The sequence below is a fragment of the Gymnoscopelus microlampas genome (assembly GCF_963454915.1).
Source record: "Gymnoscopelus microlampas genome assembly, chromosome: 7".
NCBI classification, from domain to species: Eukaryota; Metazoa; Chordata; class Actinopteri; order Myctophiformes; family Myctophidae; genus Gymnoscopelus; species Gymnoscopelus microlampas.
The window spans coordinates 27,442,972-27,468,480 of record NC_139944.1 but is presented as its reverse complement, the minus strand read 5'-3'; the positions used below and the strand labels follow the sequence as shown (position 1 = coordinate 27,468,480).

The following is a 25,509-nucleotide window of genomic DNA, read 5'->3' as shown; positions in this document are numbered from 1 at the left end:
ATAATTCTATGAGAAAATGACCACCAATCGGATTAAAATGCTTTTGATTGAACAATACGGAAGATACGGGTACTTCTGAGGACCCATACACAATTATAACATCCGTAGCCATAGGGTAAGCACTTTATATTTGAAATTTGAGCGTTTATAAATGTACGGGCCAAAAAGGGAGAAAGTGCAAACACCAGGTTGACGTTCATCCATGACGGTCGTGACAGTTGAGCGCTACTATTAACAGCGTGCCCGGCCTGCACAGAAATGGGCGGGCCAAGAAAGCGCGCCCCGGTACAGTACAATGTTTTCATGTGTGGAGTAGTGGTGCTGGTGCAGATCTGAATGATCGCTGCATGGTTTGTGTCCAGCTGGAAGAGTCGCACATCTAGAGATCCAGGTCGAGAGAGAGAGAGAGAGAGAGAGAGCGAGAGAGAGAGAGAGAGAGAGAGAGAGAGAGAGAGAGAGAGAGAGAGAGAGAGAGAGAGACTGGCGGCAGACTCAAGTCACTTAAGGATACCATCATCATCTGGCATCATGAGCAAAGTGCAGGGTGCCATGAAATGCGTGAAATATCTCCTATTCGCTTTCAACTTCATATTTTGGGTAAGACCACGCTTCCGAAATAAATGGTTGATGAAATGATGATTGATCTGCATGAAACAATGTTGCATTCATTGGTTCAGAGACTGTCCTTTGTTCGTTGAATTCATTGTAACCTTTGTTCTTTCTCAGTTGCAGAAATGTATCACCGCCTGTGCCGGTGTTTAATCGTTTATCTCCATTTTAGCCGCGTGCGTGCGTGCGTGCGTGTGTGTGTGCGTGTGTTTGTGTGTGTGAATTCAGACTGGATACTGTAGTGTGTAGGCTGTTACTAGGCAATTAGATTTAGAACACATTCCCTTTCATTCACTATAGGAAAACCTGTCGGTGGAAACACTTGTTATATAGTCTACTTATAATAACATGCATGCGCAATAATACTAAAATATTGTTACAGTATGGCTTGAATGATAGTGTTTATTCCAATATCCCCCCGACAGCCCTTGAGTGGGTGCTGATCCTGTGGGCGTGCAGCCCCCCCCCCCCCCCCCCCCCCCCCCATCTCTCTCTCTCTCTCTCTCTCTCTCTCTCTCTCTCTCTCTCTCTCTCTCTCTCTCTCTCTCTCTCCCTCTCTCTCTCTCTCTCTCTCCACACCATATCCCTCCCTGTCTCTTTCCATTTAACAAAAGGGAGATGCTTGCTGAATGTTTTCCATAGTCCATGTCTCCTTGAGGGTGTATACTTAATCCACTTCGTAGATCTGGTGGTAATAGGCCTATCTCATTTAATGTTAAGTCAAGTCATAGACCGCAATGTGTTTACAGATGAGGACAGTTTTACAACTATTAAGTAGGCTAGTAGTACTGTATATTTGTAGGCTAGATTCATATAAGCAAGAAAAATCCACAATATCAATGTATAGTCTACAGTTACTATTAGTGGTCATACAGTCATAATGCAGCACATACATAGCAGAACTGCAGTTTGTTGTTACATTTCCAACATAGCTATGAAAGCCATACACTGTTCCGATTCCCCTCTCTTCATTTAGCATTGTGATGTGACTTTCCTGGTCCACGTCTGGGAATGTGTTTGGTTTACACTGGGGTTAATCTGTTGTGGGCATATCACTGAGGGGTGTTTGTTACCACAAGATGTTGTATTATCTCAACACTACCCATGTGTGTTGCCTTGTGTCCCATTTTTTAAGGATCATTTGTAGCATAACTAAAAACAACAGGTCTCACCTAAAGCCCTGACCTTGTAATAGTGCAGGGACAATAATTGCAAATTACACAGACAATCAGATCATACAGACGTACAGAATTTGAATTCATTAGAATATTTCAGTTGATGGTCATTAGGCTACTAGATATTACAGTTGTGTATATATATACAAAGCCTTTCTATTCCAGAGTCATGTTTCTATTTTTATTTAATTCTGTGTGGATGTGATGTATCAACTAAACAACATCATACAATACTAGATCTGTCACTTCTGTGCCCAGCTTATTTGTGAATGTAGTATAACACTGTAGTACTATAGTAGTTTATGAAAGATGGCATTACTGACCCAAGTCACTGACTTCATTGTTGGATATGTATCTTTCACATCCAATTAATATGGCCTCATTGGTTTAAGTTTCTGCTTCCAGTGATCTATGTCCCTGTAAACCAATCATTTGTTCCTAAAGTGGTGTCACACAATCAGAGAATGGACTCTTTGTCTGCAGAGGTTTGGGACTAAAAGCAGTGTCGTTGTCAGCCAAGCCAAAAGGGGCGTACAGTACAGTGTCATTTTGGGGTATAGTGCCAGTAGACAGCCGATGCCAGCCAATGTGAGTTACATCACCCAAGTCCTGTGAGGCTGGCACAGCCTGTGGCTGAAATACACCATGGGAGATGGGGCACTGTTGCTATTGGTGATGGTAATTGTGATTGGAAATGATACAGTACTCCTGATACTCCATTGAAATATTAGCGACTACTACCACTTTTCTATTCTCTAGCTGCTGCACCAGGTCAAACAAATTCCATGGTCATGTTGGAAAGTATATGCAACAAGTATAAACAGACCAGGATATAATAATAATAGAATAAAGTAATTCTATTAGTATTCTATTCTCCTGTTGTAGACAGTTCATTATTACGATCCTTGAATTCAGTTTTATTCCCATAATATTAGAATCCAATGTTCCTCTCAGAGCTTAACTTTCTGGGCCTAGCCTTGAAATGATGCCACCTCAGGTTGTGAGTGCTGCTCCAGGCTTGGTGCTGCTGCCTGTATATTACTACAAGAGATACTAGTTGACATTTTGAAATTCATGATGAGTCTTATCATGAATTTCAAAATTTCTTTCAACCCATAAATGTTTGGTCACATATAGATGGGGGATAAAAAATGGAACTTGAACAGAAATGCATTTTCACATGCAGTAGCATTTGAAGGAGATTATTCTTTTAATTATCAACTCTCATCCTTTAAGAGTTGTGGATTTCACCACGATTTACTTTGGTTTTGGGGTTATTGCTGTAAGGAGGTATGCACTTTTTTAGCCTTTATGGAGGACAGATGGATTAACTAACTCAAGGCGACGCCATTTTATATGACTGGGTTTCAATCGATCGATTTATTTTTGGTGAAGTTTGCCCAGGGACTAATGCTGTTCAGTGGGCCACGTGCTGTGGTGTTGTGATGAGGTGAGACTCATCAGGCACATCACACCTGCCAGTTTGTTTCTCACATTCTCACCTACAAATCTCACCAATGGTTCTGCATTACGATGTAATGCTTTCACTGAAAAACACCTCACATATCACAAATAAGATGTCAAAAATGTCATATGTGACCGTTTTCTAATTTGTAAATGTGTCTTACAATATGTGCATCATTGCGTAATTAGTGACTGGTAAGTCTGTTCTTTTATGTTTCCAGTTGTCGGGCTCTTTGGTGCTAGCTGTAGGACTATGGCTGAGGTTCGACCCAGACACTGCCCAACTCCTGACAGGCGATGGTGCTCCTGAGACCTTCTTTATAGGTATGTGAGAGGCCGGCCTTTACTCTACATACGATCAGATTTACACAAAACACTCACCTTGCTCATTATATACAATAATTTAAATATTTACAAGTTAATTCTATCTATTGTGGTGTATATTTTGGTTCTGAATAAAGTCTTAACACAAATCTTATACAACCCTGCAGTTTCAGATAATAAAAAAGTTGAATGACTATACAGTTTCAGACTTTATGCATGATGACATTTAAGCAATAATAGTCCCGAGATTGTGCTATATTGTGAGATATTGGCAATGGTGTGCTGCAGCCATAGACCATCACACCAGTGTCAATATCACTATACCCTCAAGTGTATTATTGCAATTACTGTATACCATAGTTTCATTATTCATATTTATGATTAGAAAGAGAAGAAAACAAAAATTATGGAGTTACTAACAGTAACTGACAGCTGAGTTCCGACCTCACTTTGTGATTGCCTGAAAGGCATTCTATGAGTGGCAATATCTCCCGATATAGCACTGAGAACACGGCCACCATTACAATTCACAGTGCAAGGTCAGAACTAACTGCAGTATAAAGCAATTTTGAGTGAACTTTCTTGTATCTTGATTTGGGAGAGAACTGCCCATGTTTACAACATTTTCAGACCACAGGAATAACATACATGAATTATTAAGTTGATGGATGTCCCCCTTTAAACATTAGACAGGTTAAAAGGAACTTTTAGTCAATTAATGAACCCTTCTGTCTCTAGACTCAAAAGGTTATGGGTTCACGCACCACTTAGTACAGCTGTGGCTTTTGATTGATTCTGAATAAGGAGTGACACCCGCAGTGAAACACAAGTAGACAATTTGCTGATCTCTTCTTCCACAAGGGGTCTTTCACAGCAGACCTCAGACTAGGCAAGGTCTTGTGTTACGAGAGACCATTTACTGTGCGGTCGTTTTGTAGTATTCCATACAATAGGGTCTTCTCTCTCTCCCACCCACCATCTCTCTCTCTCCCCCTCTCAGTGAGAGAGTGTGGGCCTAGATGACTAGAATGTGGCCTTGTTACTCCCATTTAGAACATGACCTAAAATGGTGACTTCACTTCATCAGCTGTCTGCCATGTTTTCTCTGAACTGCCTGCTGGCCTCGGGGGAAAGACACTTCACTGGGTGGGGCAGGTGAAGGACCTCTCCTTGCCATGCTCTAGTAGTCTATGACAGTCAGTTCAAAACAAAACAAAAAACATTGCCTCATCATGCATAGTAATGAATATGGTAACAGATTCTCCTGTGTTCCCTTTACATATGAAGTAAATAAATAGTAAATCCAAAGTAAAGACATGAGACAAAAATGCTGGATTGATTGATTCCCAAGCATTGTTGTCTCCGCCAGGCCGAATGGCATTGCAGAGACTATATTTTGCACCCTGTCCGCGTGTCCGTCCGTGTGTCCGTCTGTGGACAGCTAATCTCCGGCACCGTTGGCTTGGTCGCAGCGAAACTGTGCACACGCACTCCCAGGATGTGTTGGGCCCGCCACCAAGGGGTGGCCATAGCTGAGTGGTTAGTGAGCCCGCCTAGGGAGCCAGAGGCCCTGGTTGCCCCAGGTTCGATTCCAGGCCAGGCCAGCCTATGTGTCGATGAAATGAAATGTGTCCCTGAGCAAGACTCTTAACCCCTAATTGCTCACAGGTTCTCATTGGAAACAAGACCGCAAGGACTTTCATGAACGACCTGTTAAAAGGAATTATTATTTTAGCTTGGAGTCCCTTTGTTGATTTTGTTGAAGAATTTTCCTTAAAACTGTTCAGTTAATTGTTATTATTATTTTTGTACATATTTTATCTGTGTCCGACTTGTGATGTGAAAAACTGTCCCTGTTATATAGAATAAGGAGAGGTATCTCTGTCTAGAATTGTGAAAATTGTGTTTTGATTGTAATCTTGTCCCACTGCTTTGTTTTTTAGTTTTTTCTTTGGAGCTTAAGGGGGGAGGGGGGAGGGGGGGGTTGTATGTGTGTTTATATAGTCTTGTATGTTATATCAACGCGATCTCTTTTTTGTATAAAATGCTATACATTTGTACGTGTATATACGTGTATGTAACATAAAAACTGTAAAATAAAGTTGTAAAAAAAAAAAAAAAAAAGGAATTATCCTTATACCAGGAGGCCGATTTTAGCTAAAACATTTTTTTTACTACATATTTTGTCCGATCATCACGCAAATCGGGACACATTATCTCTATAGTCAAGTGATCAAGACGGATCCACTAGATTTTTCATATTCCATCCTGATTGGCGAATTCCGAACATTGCTGGCCCACAATAACCTACCTGACCTGGCGGAGACCCGTGCTCCAAGGAGCACTTTTTCTAGTTGTTTATAGTTTGTATTGTCATCATTAGGGACTTTGAAAGAGAGAAATGGACCTGGGTCAATCTTTACACTTTCACAGTCAAATTAATCCACCGGATTTGACTGTGTATGATAATATTATGCTTAGCTTGATTTGAGTTTACATGCCTCAGTCACAACGTCCACCCATCTTCTCAAACTATCACAGTACCTCATCTGTTATGTAAAATGTAAAATAACATTCTACTGATTATGAAGGCAGTAATCCAAAAGTACACATTTGAGGCCTGGTTTGCATTACTGTCTACTGTTATAAGTAAGTAATCTGTAATGGATTACATTTTTAAAGTACGATAAGTGGTCATATTCTGCAGCAATATAACAATATCACATTGGAGATTGATCAGAATGTTGTGTCATCTTCCAGGGGAGCCTTAGCAACCATATAAATATTATCATTGCTCCGGGAACAGAATGGCGGAGCATGGCTGCCTATATGCACTGTGGCAAGGAGACCTTGCAAGATTAAACATGGTGATACCATAACAGGGAAAGGTAGCTGCATTCCCTGCGGGTGATTCACTTTCCATTCTGTCACCACTTTTGACTGCATTGTGCTGTGGGTAAAATGAGCTGAGTCAAAACAGCCATTGTATGTGCATAAAATTGTGTGTGTGTGTGTGTGTGTGTGTGTGTGTGTGTGTGTGTGTGTGTGTGTGTGTGTGTGTGTGTGTGTGTGTGTGTGTGTGTGTGTGTGTGTGTGTGGTCTATGTGAGACAGACAGAGGCCCATTTGCACACTCAATGCTCATTGATTTGCATTTCCAACTGTGCAACTGATACCCTTAACCAAGATAGCAATAGTTTCAAATGGGAAAAGGATGACTGCAGTTAATATGGTGCATATTAAGCCAGAGCTTAAGTGGTGGAAACCTTCACAGGCCAAGACTGGCTTAAAGTATAATTCTTGTTTATAGAACCTGTCTTTCCCCCTGTGATGGTTTCCATTGCTGAACCAGATGATCTGCTTTGAGGCATCATGTCTCTATAACTTCCACTTCCCTCTGTCTGCTCTGCGTGGGACACTTCTTCCTTATCTCCCCTTTTGTTCGTAGCAAGAAAACAACAGCGAGCATCTCTCCCCATGTGGATTAATTAAATTGCTGCTGCAGTTCCTGCCCGCAAAACTAATTAGGCCCTTAACATGGACCTTAGAGACTGCCCTGGTGTACAGTTACAGTGCAAGGGGGTTGGTAGCGAGGGACGGGAGCAAGGGAGTTGCACAGGGGAGGTGACGCCATCGTGGATCTCAGCCTGCAGTGAAAATCTTGTTGCAACAGATGAGACCCCAGCAGTGCTGGTAGTCTTCATCGGACCTGCTGTTAGCTCACTTGTCTGGCTCCCTATTAGGGGTGTCATTGCCCACGGGCTCTAGACAACCGGGGTGCTGACTCTCTGGTTTGGCTTAGTATTAGTTTGAGGAAAATGATGTACACATAAATGTTTAACAGAACACTGGAAAGGTTTGTGTTATCTTTCATAAGGATAAGCAGTGATATAAAAAATAAAAACAGCCGTGGCGATCAAATGCATTTCCTTTGAAAGAACAATTGCGAAATACTTCATCATACACCAAAGAGCATTTTCTGTACTTCCACTGCTGCGTCAGACATATGTGGGCTAGATTCCTAGAGGTACCATATCATATCATCAGCCATTTCCAGCAGGTACCAGCAGCAGGAAGCTGTGGGGTTAAAGCTGTCCTGCCACTCTAAAATCAATGGTTCCCCTGGGGCTTGAACCCAGCTCCTTTTGCATGTAAAGCAAACATCACAAGCACCACACCATACAACCTGTCCCAAACCAGATTTTATTATTATTCCTGTAGAGAATTGAATTCCATGCTATTCAGGATATGTCCAAAGCAGTCACTATGATGGAACTCCTTTTTTACAGTGAACAATGGAGCCATGAGAAAAAGAGACTAGGCCTATTTCCTTTGAAGTTATGACAGGCCGTTTCTTTGTTTTCACATCTCTTTCATCTTGATGCATGCCAGTTAATTTTCAGGCAGCAACAAAAAGAGACTTTCCACCTACACTTCACTGTTCATGTAGACTCTACACAACAACAAGCCCTTCATGATAACGTTCTGCCACCCTCAGGCGTGTTTCTGAATGGCAGGCAGGTGTTCACAGCTCATAATATTCCTCTCTATTACTATGAAGCAGCACTTCCTGAGGGCATATATCAATTACAGAGGGTTAGAATTTGTGGTCATAATTAGAGCCAGACTGACAGTTTGGCCAATATAACGGCTATTATTTTACTTTTTTGACAACATCAGTTTTACAGCAATTGTGCAGCCGATGTGTCCCACATTTTTAGCCACTTTCAACCTGGCATCCCTATTTTCGGCATGTCATTAGGCTATAGGAGAAATGTAAACAAATAAAGTGGTTAAAAAGTTTTAATAGTTTTTTTTAAAAAGTTAAAATGTTCTCAAATAGAAACTTGAATTAAATATAAGTTTTTCAAATTGATTTGAATATTTTGCATTTTTTGACAGAAAATTGGGCAAATCATTGGTAATCGGTGGCTTAGGACTCTCCAAAATCGGGATTGGCAGGGCTCAGGCTCTAGTCATAATATATTGTGGATGCTATATTGCCATTATTTCAAGTGTTTTTAATTGTCTCCATTCTCCTTCTCCTCTAGCTGTCTACATCCTCATCGGTGCAGGTGGGCTCATGATGCTGGTCGGGTTTTTTGGTTGCTTCGGGGCTGTACGCGAGTCTCAATGTCTTCTTGCATCGGTGGGTTGCAGTGTACAAAAAGTGAACTGATGAAACTAATGATAATGTCTGTATTCTTTCTATGTACTGTACAGTATGTCACTCTGTCTGCAAATGTGTGAACCAGAGGGTACTGCACCTGAACTATGCACACTTTAGGTTTCCTTGTTTTATTGAATTTTGAATTTTAAGTTTCAAAAAGAATGTATACAAACTCAAATTAACAAAAAATCTTCAACAATGAGGAGAATGTCAATAGAGGGGAAAATTGCTGCAAATAAATAATTAAGTAAGTAAACTAAGAGAACATAACATGAAACAAAATACTAATAAACTAAAGATCTAGACAGTACAGGGGGCAGTGCAGTGCTGCTGCTGATATTAGGCCACTAATCCAGGGAAAAAACAAACATGCTCTGCTCAGGAGTTGGTGTAAGGCTATCATACCTTGCAGCCATCTCCAAATCAGCTTTATTGTCAAATCACAGGTTTACAGAAGTAAAAAAGTGGGTAAAATTTGTTTTCATGCAAGTTCTATCGTTTAGTTATTTCCATAGAGAAAAAAAAGAAATGGAAGAAAATGAGGGGGGGGTGGGGGGCTGGGGGCAAGGGGGAAGAGAGATCACACCTTGAAAACACCTTGAGCCATTGAAGTCAATCTGAATGATTGCTGCAACATTGGTACTAACTCCAGTTCCAGTTCCAGTTACAGAGTGTCATCTTTCTCACTGTCCTTTTCAGTTCTTTGCTTGCCTCGTGATCATCTTCGGTGCAGAGATTGCAGCGGGCGTCTTTGGATTCCTAAACAAGGAGCAGGTACAAAAGCAGTTGATTTCTGAATCAAATTGACATAGAGTAATGACTCAATTCACAATGTTATCGTTGACCGATTTTCCTGTCATCTGTCTCAGATTGTAGAGGAAGTCCAGAAGTTTTACAGCAGCTCAATTTCTGACACCGCCGATTCCAACAGTACTGCGATAGCATCCATGTACCACACTGTTGTAAGCAAAATACAGATTGTACTCATTTATGGTGTTTTTGTCCTTGATATGTCCGTTGTTGTCACTAGAAATATAAAACTTGTGTTTCTTGTTTATTTATGCATATAGCTGAATTGCTGTGGGGGCTCCACACCGGATTCTACTCTTTGTCCGACTCCTGAAGGTGAAGAGCAAGCCAAGGTAGAGCTCTCATCCTTGCTGTAACACAGTTCTGCCACACAGTGGCAGTATTGCACCATTATTAAAACCACACCATTGCAGCACTGTCATGCCATAAAAGTCCATTGTAGGTCTAAGTAATGACAGTTTTATTTATACAGCACTTTTTGAAACAGGGACTAACTGGTTTACATGGGATCAGTAATTCACTGATATACTGCAGGATGGGTCAAGAGAAGGATTTAAAACTCAATCCTAAATTTGATCAGAATATGAAATTGATTAGTTGGATGTAAAATATAAGGATGATTATAGACAATGAGATGTTATAATACTGTAAAAACAAGTGTAAATAATGAATGTTGTACACAGGACTGCCTGACTGCAATAACAGACTTTTTCAACGAAAAGCTGTACATCATTGGATATGTTGGAATTGGTACCGCAGGAGTAATGGTGAGGACTTTTATGTAAAATGTTCTGTCATAGGTCCTAATACTTTAGTTTTAATTAATGTTGACATTTGCTGAATGTAATGCTATGTAAGATGTTTTTTTAACTGTGCATTAGTTGCACACACCCTTGCATGAAATTCCACAATTTTTCTGAACAGGATTAGCTGAATCTGTTTGTCTTTCTCTCCTCAGATTATAGGGATGATCTTCAGTATGGTCCTCTGTTGTGCAATCAGAAACAGCAGAGAGGTTATATAGACAGTGAGTTGTGGCGCACCTCCCATCCTACCAGTCAGCCTTTTGTGCAGGGATGTACTGGACTAAGGACCATTTTTATATCATTTTAAGTCCAGGGCAATTTGGTGGAGAGGTTTACTGAGTTTTACAAAGCCAAAAGTATCAGGGTTTTCTTTTTTTTTGTAATAAAAATGTCAAAAGTCAGAAGTCCAAAGGGAAGAGAATGGCTGTTAGGATGGGAGTTAATGTTGGTTGTAGGCAGCACTGAATACATGAGTCTAGAGACTGGACTTAGAATTGAGACAATGTCTGCTTCCCTGACAATGGCAAAACTTATGTCAACTTGTCCCCAACCCCCATCAACTGGACTTCCCCAACCATCCCAGCATCGAGGACCAAATTCAGCACAAAATAACGGACCACTAATGTTATACAGTCTCTCAAACTATACCAGCACTGAAACACAAGTTACTTTCCATGTTCATGTCCATAGCATACGTTCAGCATTTGGCACTACTCTGTAACATCCTTTGGTTTTCGCAGCATCTTGTTACTCTGCCAGTGTTCTCCATTGGTTACCATACTGTCGCTGGCACATAAAGCCTTCTTTGACACAGGAATGTCTGATGAGTATTGCTGTAAATACGGACACTGAGGTATCTGCCATTAATTAACATTATTTATTTGATATATTTTATAGCCCTTTTTGTGTAATTTATAGGCCTAACGCCGATCATTGAGTTGTATGCTTAAATGTTTTGAGGATTATCACTACCTTTTGCTGCATGAAGTTCATTTTGTGTCTACTATGCAGATGTGCATCATACCTGTTATTCCACCACAGAGTTTAAAGCCACGCACAAACAAGCCTTCAGGTAGTGGGTACAGTAATACAGTGGTTCCCAAACGGTGTGCTGAGGCAAACTGGTGTGCCGTGAGACAAGTCCAGATGTGCCTTGGGATTTTGTGACAACCACACATTATTATTGCAATATACAGTATACAACTATTATTATTTGTATAATGTTTTTATTTACTATATCAGTACTTTGTATGCATTCATTTCCCAATACAGAGGCACATTTTTTATCCTAAAATATATATATATATTTGAAATGCTTTCAACCTGGGATCCCTATTTTGTCAACATTTAAAATAAAATTTAAATATTTTTCACAAATTTTCGAAAATAGCAAAAATAACAGATCAACAAGCTCACAATGCATCGATTGTGACGCGTTGTGAACTTCTAGATCGTCTATTTTCACTACGAATACAGGTGTGCCTTGAGATTTTGAGTTGCCCATTGGTGTGCCTTGGGCACAAAAAGTTTGAAAACCACTGCGTGTATATATCTGCTGTGCTTGCCTGCCTGGCCGTTCTAGAAGTATTTCACCGTAAAAGCACAAGCTTGATGTTATCTTCCCAAAGGGTAAGTGGAAGTCTGATGACAAACTGCCATTCTGTAAATGTCCAAACTGGTCTAAATGTTAATGAACTTTTGAGATGTCCTACTCAAGCTCTTCTGGTGCTTATTATGTGAACAATAACAGTGATCTATCTAGTTTGCATTTTGTGTGAATTGTTGTGGATGTACATTTTTTGTTGGTGTGCCAATAAGATGTGAATTGTAGCATAATGTAGTTGATGTAGGCTCATAACATACTGTAAACAGAAATAAAACAAAATAAATATTGGTTCCTTACAAAACATCTCATGTGTAGTTGTGCATAAAACTGTCTGTTTTTAGTTTCACCAGTCCCAAAGTGTGCTTTTCTTTCCAATGGAATGTAAGGAGGTAGGGTGGGCTTCTTCAGTAGGCTACATGCTTCATCAGCATTTTTCACGAGTTATGCTGACAGAAAGGAAGGTGTTAAATTCCAAGTTGAACCAAGTTAGATTTGAAAGTATTACAACAATGTGCACTTATCGGTTACATGGCAAGGGCTCTACCATTCAGGCTCTTACACAAACATGATGGGTATAATACACAAAGTACTCTTGAGTTCCTTTTTGACCCTAAAGGCTCTTTTCAACTATGAAGAGTTAACCCAGAATATTCCATAACCTAAAACCTTTCCAGAACCCAGGAAGTTCTGTGATGTATTTTATGTTTACGTTTCCATTTTAACCAGAACCACCCCTGAAGGAGGAGATGTCATAAAAAAACGATATCGTCAGGCAGAAACCTTGCATCAAAAAAAGTTTTGGTTTGTTGTAAATTAAGACCCTACTTCATCATACAAGTTGCATAAAAGTAGTGAAAATAGATCTCAAAGCAAGGCATTGTGTGCGCTTGTAGATTGGCTATTTTAATTGGTTAAAATAAAGCTGATCTACACAGCCATTTTCACTATAAAATAATTTCTGGGTTCCCAGAACTCAAGGTTAGTACCACCCCCAGAGCAGAGCCCAAAGTCAGCTTTGAAATAACAAATACATTATTTGAACACATCTGCTAAACTATATATTTAACCTTTTAATTCATTGGGCTATCCTTAAATGTTCTAATAAGATATTAGAATAAAAAGTTGTAAAATGTATCTGGATACAAAAACCTCATTAACACATGTTCGGCACATTGTAAAAGTTTAATATATTTGCGTACAAAAACAAGAGACAGAATATACATAGAAAATATGGTAACAGTTCAACATGCACTATGTAATTGGCGAGTGCTTCTTTTGGCCATGAGGTTTGTTTTTGCAATGCAACTCTCAGTTAAGGCATACACCAAAAAGATGATTGACTTCAGAGTCAGCCTCTACCTGCTACCAAATAGTGGAAAGTATGCTTCAAGTTTTATTTCTACCCTCTCAACTCAAACTAAGCTGTAAAGTCAAGAGGACAAACACACACGCACACAAGTATCATACGGTGCATAAATACAGCTCAAGTATTGGTACAATAAAAGAAAACTCAACGCTGTTGATAGTTCATAAACTACTGCAGGGTCAAGATCAAGTACAGAACAGGTTGTCATGGTTTCGTGAACCATGTGGTCCCTGACAGGTGGGAGTGTCCGTCACATTTCTTATTGAAATAAAAAGAGAACAGTCTTCTGCATGCACGTTAGGCCCTATTTCTTCTCCAAACTGTAAGTACCGTCAATCAAAGGCTTGCGGTTGCAATTAAATTCACACAAATGTATCCAACCATGCAAAAGTGTATTTTACATATTCAAAAAACATGAAAAACTAAATATATAAATATGTAGAATATTATTTTGTAACATCTTGTCACTTAGCTGAAGTCATTCCCAGCTCCACTCCCTCACAGAGGGAGAGAGAGAGAAAAGGACTGCCAAGCATCAAAAAGAAAACACTGCAGCTCTCAATTCCTAGTCCAATAAGGCTGATGGCTTCAAATGCCAAAATTGGTCACAGCACATTGAGTAAGTAAAAAGAAGGTATGGAAGTGCAACACAGTCATTAGACCATACAGGAAGTCTTTAAAAACCTTTTTTTTTTCCTTCCTTTTTTGAACACTGAAGGTCATCTGACAAATAAGAGCAGTCTGTTCTTATTTTAATCTGTGGATATACAGAGATGGTCCTTTACTGATGGTAGCTGCCAGTTAATAACTGCTATACTTCAATCAGAAGTAGGTCCTGTGCATAGCCAGCTAGCTACTGTAGGTGCGTGGTTGACTGTAGTGCTTACGCCGACAGCCCCCTCAGGGGTGAATTGTCCAGGATATATTCTCCAACGCCAACAAAGTACATGACCTGTGCGATGCCAAACAGTGGGGCGATGACCAGCGCCCGGCAACCTGCGCCTTTCATGAAGGCAGATGGTCCCTCATTCCGCATGATCTTGCTGTGGGGAGGCACACATAAGGGAGACGTTACAATGACTGTAACAACATAACACAACCATTTTCAAGCATTAAATTGGCTCCCCGTGGAATGTAGAATACAACAACCGAGACTTATTATGGTCTATAACATTTTTAAAAGACCAATGCCCAACATACTTCAAAAAGGTTATTTCCAGAATGTTAGTGACTACCAGTGTGAACACAAGGGCTAGTGTAGCTGATCTTAAACAACCAAACCTAAATAAAATACAAGGTAGGTAGAAGCTAATTCCAATACATAGGGGGGGAGGAGTGTAACAAAATCCCACATGAAATTAAATTTGCCCAGTCACTGAACAGTTTTAAAAAGCTGTTGAAAAATTGGCTGATGGGCAAGTTAGAATAGAGTCAGGGGCCTCTGGTTGGTCTGCATTGGACCTTGTTGGTATGGCTGGTATTTGGTGCTTTAAATGTAAAGTTCTATTTATTTATTTTTCTCTTGTGTACTGGTTTTATGGCCGCAATGGAATTAATTCTTTCGACTTTTTGTGCCATCCTGATAACTCTACTGAACTATGCTTGGTGAATTGTATCATGAATGTATCAAATAAATCAAAACAGCATCTACAGGGCAAGGATGGTTCTCTGTTGTCTATCTTACCTCACACAATCTACAACACCGTTGTAGGTCTCCTCATGGGCCGCTTTGTTCAAAGACTGCAATCTTGTTTTCACCACTGGGGGGGGGGAAGGGAACTACATTATAGTAACATCCAACAATAACTGAATGATAATTCTTCTTCATAGAATAGATAAGACACAAAATTGCTGATGTGAATACACTGCTGAAACGCACCATCACAAGGGTTAACAACTATTGCAGCAGTAGATCCAGCCCCACAGCCAGAGAGGAAGGCCCAGTAGAAGGGTGAGGACTCCTCTGGACTGGGTTTACCCAGGCGATTCAGGTTGGCAAACAGGGGGAAGTAGACCATCGAGAAGGGAACATCTCTATAACAAAGAGAGAGAAATATTATAATGTTTTTTAAACCAATGAGAATTTTGTTTTCCATAATCGCAAAGTCTTAGGATCAAAGTTGTTACATGAAAGACAATGATCAGTGAGAGCATACCTCATGATAGTGGCTCCCAGACCTTTGTAGAGCCCCTGGATGCCCTTGGTTTGAAGCAGCTCCCTGGCGATCTGAGTTGCTGACACTGCCCGGGGAGCTGGGACCGATGGGCCCACGTTGTAAGATCGGCTGAGCATCGTGTTGGTGACCACCAGCTTAGTGGGAGACATCGCAACTGGCTTTCTCTGCTGTGCCGCTGTAGAGAAGTATTACACGTTAATGATGTAATACACAGTGGACAGAGGATGATCTATCGTAAGACAGACACAAGTCAAACATACTAGGATCTATTGTTCCCGTTTGCTCACCTAGCCTGCCCGCATCCTGCAGCTGAATCTTGAGCATTTCCATGGGTGTCGTAATGACAACTTGGCACATGCCAGCACCACAACCTGCCAGCATCTCTTTGAACACAGTCAACCCTTTCCTGGAGGAAGCAAACAGACAGACTTAGATAACTCAAAGGCATTTTGAGGCATTATGGTGATCTTCAAGGGACAAATAGTATTGCTAACCCATTTTTGTTTAAGTGTTGGCGGAAAAAGTCATTGGCCGCTAGCTTGATTGCCTTCTCGGGGGTGACCAGGGTCAGATTTACAGCAGCACCTAAGAATGAAAAAAAATTACTGCTAAGTGATGCGTTTACAATCGAGCTTTTCAACATGTCACAACATTTCCAGAAAACATTATCATTATCCTCCCATCATTTGAATGTAATCAATAGATGAATAATCAAGTATAATAACAAAACAAATGCAGTGCTCAGTATTATCAGACACCGTGAGGATTAATAGAGGGGGGTCAATTTCAATGACAGGGGTGAGAAACAAGCATTAAGTATCAAGGTCAATGAAAAAACTATGAAACATTCCAAAAAAGGAGGGATGCAGACGTTAGGAAAGAAAATACCATAATTATGTTTTCTTATCAACTAGATACTTAAGGACTTCATGAGAATTATGTAAATCTGTCTATATGGAAACTAGTCAGGTCAGTCAAGTGGGTTAATGATGGTTAAGAACAAAGATTTAGACATGAGCGATACATGAAAAGGAATTTGAGAGGTTAGTAAAAGGACTGGCTGAATTCACATGTCTTGATAAAGGACCAGAAATTCTGCCCTCTCCGACTTGGAGTAAACTTGGATCAGAGCATAGCCATGTACTGTAGCATGTGCCATTTTCACAACACATAATACAGTGCATCTGCAAGAGCATTCAAGCTGTGGGAGCACAAGCTATGGTCAAGACATGATGATTTCATGACAGAAGACAGACTATGGACATAAGAGTGGAGGGACAGCGAAAACGGAGTGAAAGAGTAAACAATTTGCTAATCTAGTCAAGGAGTCAAAATACAGAACAAATAAGGAAATCAAAAAACAGTAACTGTGCCTAGGTTTAAATAGAGCAAGAGCAGTAAGAACCATTTAAAAGCTTTGCCTCCAGCGTGGCAGCGCCTTATCGGCTAGCCTTCAATATCCCAGGGGGAACCAAGTCTGTAATATGAAAAACACAGATGCAAACAAACCGCATTCCTCACAAAAGTTGAGACCCATGCTAAAGGCCCCCATAACACGCCTAGTAAGAAGCTAAGTTCATCAAACATAGTTTTTCTATTACATTAAAAAGTACTAAGCAGATAATGCATTCCCATTTCTACCTACTGCATAAATGCTACATTTAACAGTTCAAACAATCATCTAGGGGACAAAGTTGCTAATCTGGTTTGTATGAGACCGTCTTGCCTACATCATTTACCTACATCATTCTGTACACCAATCATTTTTATAAGCAAGCCATGCACTGAAATATAGAAACATTAAATTCCAAATCTATGTAGTTGATTTGTGTACCCAAACAAAATCATAGACAAGTATAGGATAGGAACATGAAACCTGCTTAACATTATTAATGTATTATAATGTATTAATATATTATTTCTATGGCAGCCAATAGAGTCAAATGTTTTATAGTCTTACCTCTATACATTCCAAAATAGCCTTCAGATCGAACTGTCTGGATGAGGCAGTCCACCCTTTACAAAAGAAAAATGGAAAAGAGAATTTTAACGATATATACACGTGTGTGTGTGTGTGTGTGTGTGTGTGTGTGTGTGTGTGTGTGTGTGTGTGTGTGTGTGTGTGTGTGTGTGTGTATATATATATATATATGAATTTTTCCATGTTTAAGTGTAGAACACAATAAAATGTGTAACTCCAGATATGAAAATAATAATCTATATCACAGCCCAGTAACTTTACTACTTTTCCTGCTACAGAACAAGATGGCTGCTCAAAGGGTTAATGTGTTGGTACATTTCCACTCTCACTGCACATTCCAGAGGATTAGGCTACTCACTGGTCAGGAATGGTACACAAATGGGCTAGAACATAGTTTGCCAGACCATGCGTTTAAAATGATCAACTTTGTGAAACTTGTCACCGACAGTGACACAGATTTCAAAATGACCATGTGCCAAACCAGACAAAGGAGCCTCATACAACTCAAGTACTGAATAATAATAACATTACAGAGGATACGAATGAAATTAGCACTTTTCCCTTAGAAAGGTGATCACCCCCCCCATTATATTTATGGTGATATTGATTTGGTGTTATGTTATGTTGATGAATTTAATATATAGGACCTCAAAAGGAAACAAGTCCACTAGGACTTTTTTGTGTAAATCCTTTTAGACCAAGTGTACGACAGTACTCGTGCTGTTAGCATTTCTGTCTAATAAAATATGCAATCAATCAAAAACAACATTACAGAAGAAAACTCACATGTTTTTGTAGACCTGCTGCCCTGCTCTCTGGTTCTGTAACCTGGTCTTGACCAGGTCAATGGGGAACACACACGTAACCCCAACAATACCAGCAATACCCCCATTGATGAGCTTGGCTGGCAGGCTGTGAGGGGAAAAGCAAATGCATTAGAATATTAACATACCACAAAGATACATTAAAATTAAACAATGTCACAACTATACAACTATATTTAAAAATAGCAGACATACAAGCTCACAACGATGTGAGGTGTTGTGCACTTGTAGATTTTCCATTTTAGTTTGTTTTTGCCTACAATGACATAACCAAAAGTGGTTAACATATTAACCACTTAAACTGAGCATCGGTATTGTGAGGAAAACTTTCGCTGAAAAAAGCGTTGCGTTGTGAGCTTGTCGATCTGCTATTTTCAGCGAAAGCTTTCCCCACAATAATGGAAACAGAAATCACACTAGTATTGAGCCCTGAGGGACTCCAGTGGTTACCCATATGGGGTTTAAGTGGTTAAATTAAATATATGGAAAATGATGATGGTAAATGAGGAATGTAAATATTTACCTGATCTGCTGTTGAGACATGTTGACTTTCAGGGAGTGTACAGTACAATAGAAGATGTAAAACCAAGTAGTAGATTCCAAGTGGACTTGAGAGTGAGACTTGAGTCAGTCAATGAACAGGATCCTAAAAGGGGATAAAGGATAATAGTATGAGTTCACAGGCACCACAGACAGACATGATCTGATAACATTAATGCAAGGAGACAGGTTACACACCAAGCTTATCCCACGCACACATTAGTGGCTTTGGCTTATCTAGTATACACACACACACACACACACACACACACACACACACACACACACACACACACACACAGAGTAAAAAGGATCACAGGGGTTTGAAGAAGTGTTGCCAGGTTTTGTGATAAAACTAAACTAAACGAATAAGCAACCAGGTGTAGGAAAAACAAACAACTAGGCCACATGAGCACTTTATTGGTTATTTGAAAATGTTTCCAAAAGCTCTTGCAATAAAATGTCTTTTTTTTTTTTTTTTTACATTCTAACACAAATGCTCCCTGTGGCACAAAACATTTCTATGAAAATATTTGAGAACCACTGGTTTAAATTCATTTAAAAATGTGGACTAAATAAGCAACTACACTTTAGAAACAAGCCCAAACAACCACCATTTTTTACAAGCACCTTTACAGAAAAACAAGCCCGAAGTCGCTTATAATAAGCAGACCCGGCAACACTGGCTTGAAGTCACTAGTAACATGACACCCAGTGGGCGTGTCCTGACGCGCATACCGTTACTCCACAAATGGGCAGTCAGTCATTCAAAGAAATGGGCGAGGTTGTAAGGAAAACGTAAAGAATATTTTATTTTTGTAAAAAGAGTCCAATAGTGCCACTAGGGGTTTCAATAAAATGTAAACCAAACTGTTTTTAAGTAATGTTATGAAACATTAATGTTACACAAACGTGTTCCACAACCATCGCCCCTCCCCCCACACATTCTATTATCTGGGAGAGCGTTGTTCACTTGTTTCATCAGTCCTATGAAAGTATTTAACGTTATAGTTACCAGTGGTGTAAAGCAACTAAGTACATTTACTTAAGTACTGCACAGTACTTACCTTTGGTACTTTTAAGTATATTTTGATGCAAATATTTTGTTCTTTTACTCAAGTACATTTTAAATACCGGACTTTTACGTGTAACTTGAGTATTTCTAGATTGTGGTACTTTAGTAAAACATTTGAGTACTTTTTCCACCACTGCTTGTGTACAAAAATATCATTAAGAAACAGATCTGATTCTAAAAATTGCACGCAGACGCGTCAGTACCCGGCATACCCATTCATCGGCGCTACAACAAAGAAATGCTGTCCAAAAGGAAAACATCATCTATTCAATACAATAATCGAGCATTTGTTAGTTACTCACCTAAAACAGATGTGTCTTGCAGTGAAGTTGTTAGTTATTATCTGGTGTAGTTGGTTCAGGTTGTCGTGAAACTATTAAATGCCTCTCTCCTACTCCGGGCGCTCAGGGTAATAAGAAGAACAAATGGTGGAAATTTCCATTCAGTTGTCAAGTGTGGAGGGGCGGGGCTGGACCAAGGCGGGAGGCCCGGGATGATCTAGCCAATCAGCTGCATCGTTCATTTTCACACTGGCCATTGATTGGCTAAAACAACGTCCGTCTGTTAGCGGACCACGTACCAAACATGGGCATAACACCGGAACAGATCCAGGATCAGTTTACTCAACAAGACAATGACAGCCTTCACTTGGGGTCAAACCCTATGGTTAAACCACTATCACCGACCCATGGAAATGGCCAGTGGTGGAAAAAGTACTAAAATGTTTTACTTAAGTAAAAGTATCAATATGGCAATGTATAAATTGCACACGTTTTCAAATGTATACAAAGCTTTGAAAATAGCAGATTTACAAGTTCACAATGCGTGGCATTGTAGATCAGCTATTTTTCAAATGGGCTGAAGCGGTTAATGTATGTTTTGAAATAATAATCAAAATCTAGAAATAGTAGCTATTAGCTAAAGTTTTCAAATAATTGTAGTGGAGTAACAGTACAATATTTGCCTCTAAGATGTGGTGGAGTAGAAGTAAAAGTACTGAACATTGGAAATACTCCAGTAAAGTAAAAAAAACAATACCTCAAAATTGTACTTAAGTAAACAATACCTCAAAATTGTACTTAAGTACAGTACTTGAGTAAATGTACTTAGTTACTTGAAACCACTGCTTTGTAGTCACATAATTACATAAACATAATTTTATGTTTGGAGCTGTATTGTGGTTTGTCCAGATAATGTGTTTGGTAAACACTATATCAAAGGATGTGAAAAATACTTTAAAGCTCACATGATATTTCAGGCTTCACATGCCCATTTTATCTTCTTTGTTTCGTGGGAGGACCTAGACAGAGAGATGTTCAGACATGAATAATGACTAGAGGCATTTAGAACAGGTTTGAACAATGCAGGTCAATTATGTAACCTATATAGTAGGTATACTAAACGTTCTGAAATGTAGGTCACCTTATAAGGTCAGGTAGGTAGGATCAGTGATGGAAGAAGTACTCACATGTTTTACCTAAGTAAAAGTGTCAATACTCCAATATAGTCATACTCTGTGACAAGTATAATTTCTGTATTCAAAATGTGCTTGAGTAAAAGTTCAAAAGTATATCGGCATCAAAATGTACTTAAAGTACAACAAGTAAAAGTAGGCTACTTATTGTGCAGAATGTCCCATGTCACAAGTTCAAAATGTATAAAAGATCTTTTGAAAATAGCAGATCTACAAGCTCACAATGCGTGGCATCGAGGCGTATTGTGAGATTGTAGATCGGCTATTTTCAAATGGCCGAATCATACATAGGGCTGAAGTTGTAATAATAATCAAAATTTACAAAGTAACTAGTAAACAAGTACTTTTCATATAATTGTAGTGGCGTAAAAGTACAAAATTGTCCTCTGAGATGTAGTGGAGTAGAAGTAAAAGTATTGAAAATTGTAAATACTGAAGAAAGTAAAACTACCTCAAAATTGTACTTAAGTACAGTTGTTAGTTGAGTACATGTACTTAGTTACTTTACACCACTGATTATTATGTGATTTGACATTAATGACATAATTTGACAGTATTTTAACTTACTATAATCAGTAAACATTTGGTACTTATTATCCAACAAGGAGTCAGGATGACTCAACTCAACTCAAACTTTATTTATAGAGCACATTTACAGTGACCAAGGGTCAACCAAAGTGCATACAGGTCAGATTGAAAACAAGGACTGTTGGCAATAAAACAGCATGGTGCCTCATTCGAACCCAGCCTCTTGAGAGCCATATTTGTGACATGTTTTATTATCCTATTCCGGATCAGATATATTTTCAGTTTAAGACACCTATCATGCATGTTTTTATTTATTCATACACTATGGCGATTTAACACTCTTAACCAAAAAGGCTCATTAGGCTCAAAATCTTTGCTAAAAGGCGTTTTTTTGCCCCATAGCCAATACAAAACACAGGAGAAGAGAATATATATTTAACTTCCCTTAGTGGCTGCCTGTCTTTTTTAGGGCTCATTTGAAGATTTTACAGATTACTTTTAAGGCACTTCAAGACCTATCCCTTAATTAAAGGTAGGGTAAGTGATATTTTTGGGTTATAGAGTGTTTGTTAAAGGTATGGAGAGACGCAGGTCTCTCTGCGTCTCTCCATATCTTTAATAAACAGAAAATACATTTTCAGGTGGGTGGCCAATCTTCAGCCAATCAGGAGAAAGTTCCCATTTATCAGATTACATTTTATAATGTTCCAGTTCCAATTTTGCTGCTATTTTCTTTGTGTCATCACTTCCAATTTCACTTGTTTAATCTGTATCCTGTGTGAGTTCTCTCTCCCGATTGGATAAAATTGGTATCCTGACCTGAAAATGTATTTTCTGTATAATCAAGAGCAGGAAGGACGGGGAGACCCTGTTACTGAACAAACACTTTATACCAATGAGTAAAATTGGTATCCTGACCTGAAAATGTCTTTTCTGTTTAATCAAGAGCAGGAAGGACGGGGAAACCCTGCTGAACAAACACTTTATACCAATGAGTACTATCAGTATATAAAGCAATTTAACACTTAGAATATCACTTACTCTACCTTTAATACATTGTATAACAGTTTTTTGTTCGACCAAGTTTATTCACTATCTCCCCATGCCACCCACTCCCTGTCATTGCCAACCCTTATACTGTTTCTCTTGGGGAGGGTGTACAACCATGTCTCCTCTGGTACACATGGAACCATGACCCTCGCAACCGAATGTTAGTTAATTACATTCTTTTCTGTGCGTGAATAACAATACAGAACTGTATAAAGGTTTGTCTGAATGGAAGAGTGATAGGTATGTGCCCCACATAGCTGGTGGTCAAAGAATGCTGAGTTAGGCAAATTCCATTTCATCCATTGCTTTATCTATTTGGGTATAAGGGCTTTAGTGTTCAAAACAACCAACACAGTCTCCGACTGGTTGCAACAACACAAGGGCATTTCAGCTGGGCAATTCAAACGTGTGTCATCGGATATGTCTGACTATTTTAGAATGGGAAGAACGAAGAAGAATAGAGCCCGAACACTCACGTGCGGCGTGCCCCACTAAATGTTACTGCAACGTTTCAAGCCTGCGCTCTTCGTCAGGACCTGTCGAAGGTCATAAAAAATATTGGAGCATGTGAACGTGCAGGTTCTTCTCCCTGAAAATATTTTAATCCAGCACTCGACAAGTGATGTGTGTATTATATCAGATTTTTATGACTGTTTTAGACTTAAATCGGGTCAACTGTTGTCTTTTGAAAAAAATTATATGAAGTAGGCTATACACATTTAGGCAGCATATCACTTCCACCAGAATGGATGGATGCCAAGTTAATCACTAGCTTTGACGGCTGTGCTATTCTATTCTATAACAATACAATTGGAGAGATATGTAATAGTATTCCACATGATAGGCTCATCATACAGTTTACCCCCTCACCCTCTGAGTTGGTGGTCTATTAATACACACCAGCTGTCTTCCCGGATTACCTTTGTGGGTTTCAGAACCACACGTGCCTCATATTGGGAAGGGAAAATAACTGTATATCATCTGTGTTGGGGCTAGTCTTTCTGTTTAATCCTTTTCAGTACAGGTGATTCACTGAGGTCAGGTGACTCCCTGTATGACTGTCAGGGCTCATATCAGCACGAGGTGAGGTGAGCAACACAGTGTCAAGTGACATCAGCTTCTGCATATAGTAAACAATGCTGTGTGTTGCTGTGTGACATCATCTCACAGTCCAGTACAGTCTAATGCAGATTAGTCAGGGAACTATTTTGAGAATCCAGCTTTAATTGAGTTGCATTCAGGGTATTGGTTCCAGAGCAGACAAAATTGCTCTAGGGGAGAGTGGGGTAATGTGAGACACTTTTTACATTTTCTCCCCTCCAGGTGAGCTAAAATGATATATCAGTAAAATGTACACATTTCCCATACATTTGGGATGTTTCCTAACAATGGAAATTATCAGAATGTATTCAAGACAAAAGGCAGTGAAAATATGATTGTTTTAAAAAAAGTTTTCTGGTGTCTCACTTTACCCCAGGTCTGGGGTAAACCGAGACAAACCAGAAAAATCAATGGGGTAAACTGATCCACTTACTTTTTTTCAGTCTAAAACTACCATAAAAACACATGTTCTAACAGTTAGAACATCTCTTGCACTTTATCTCTTGCACTTTGATGATGATGAGATGATGATGAAACATGCACTTTACGACCGGCACTTTATATCTCGGAATATACCTGTTGTTTTATCTCTTGCACTTTATCTCGTGCATTATGCTATAGATGATGACGAAAACAAGCACTTTATGTCCGGCACTTTATTCTCTGAATAGAGCCCTTCGTTCTATCTCTTGCACTTTATCTTTATCTCTTGCACTTTGATAATGATGATGTTGACGAGGATGAAACAAGCACTTTATGCCCGGCACTTTATATCTCTGATGTATACCTCTGAACGTGGCCCTTTGTCTCAGACCTTGCACTAGTTGCGCCCAGACTTCTGTTTTATGCTGGCGTTTGTTTGTTGTCCTGTGCTCTGTGTATGTTTTAAACCACTACTCCGGCTGTAAAACTATTTGCCCTTTTGGGACACTAATAAAGACCTTGACCTTGACCTTGAATACCGACAGCTAGCTTGACAACCACACATTCCAGAACTAATGTCAGACTAGTAACAGAATCATGGCAATTGGTCATTAAGCACATTTTGCTCTACACAATTGGAAGGTGTCTCACTTTACCCCAACCGAGACAAACCAGTTTTAACCAATCAAACCAATATTAGATTATCAAACCAATTGGATTATCAAACCAATATTAGATTAAACTATGTTTAAGTACTAAACTTAACTTTGAGACAGTTTCCCACTTTACCCCACAGCCACATTTTGGTGAAAAGGACCACTTTTAGCAATTCTGGCTAATCTTCAATTAGCATTAATCACATGGATGTATAGGTTTGTAGTTCATCAACATGCATGACATAAGTTTTTCTACCTGAATCAATTTTCTTTGACACAACAGCTGATTATGTTGACAGCCCAAAAAATTACTTTTACATGCAGAAAACATATTTTAGTGAAAAAAACATG

The 25,509-nt window shown here is 39.4% G+C and overlaps 2 protein-coding genes across 3 annotated transcripts; one reads left to right on the top strand and one right to left on the bottom strand.

Moving 5' to 3' along the window:
* Positions 1–329: 329 nt before the first annotated feature.
* Positions 330–12,309, top strand: LOC311048857 (tetraspanin-2-like). Its single transcript, XM_084062178.1, has 8 exons — positions 330–597; positions 3,470–3,572; positions 8,623–8,720; positions 9,441–9,515; positions 9,611–9,703; positions 9,812–9,883; positions 10,235–10,318; positions 10,510–12,309. Exons 1-8 carry the CDS (start codon positions 337–339, stop codon positions 10,573–10,575), a joined length of 852 nt encoding a protein of 283 aa, XP_083918304.1. The 5' UTR covers positions 330–336; the 3' UTR covers positions 10,576–12,309.
* Positions 12,310–13,131: 822 nt separating this feature from the next.
* On the bottom strand, positions 13,132–20,359 carry slc25a55a (solute carrier family 25 member 55a). 2 transcript variants are annotated; one of them, XM_084062534.1, is made up of 10 exons: positions 20,229–20,359; positions 18,835–18,957; positions 18,274–18,399; positions 17,467–17,522; positions 16,001–16,091; positions 15,794–15,912; positions 15,486–15,681; positions 15,209–15,363; positions 15,014–15,089; positions 13,132–14,372 (listed from the first exon to the last, which is right to left on the bottom strand). In XM_084062534.1, exons 2-10 carry the CDS (start codon positions 18,852–18,854, stop codon positions 14,213–14,215), a joined length of 999 nt encoding a protein of 332 aa, XP_083918660.1. In that variant the 5' UTR covers positions 18,855–18,957; positions 20,229–20,359; the 3' UTR covers positions 13,132–14,212. The 2 variants fall into 2 exon arrangements, with proteins under 2 accessions (XP_083918660.1, XP_083918661.1); XM_084062535.1 differs by lacking the exons at positions 18,274–18,399; positions 18,835–18,957; positions 20,229–20,359 and having other exon boundaries at positions 16,001–16,983; positions 17,467–17,497.
* Between the last annotated feature and the right edge of the window lie 5,150 nt (positions 20,360–25,509).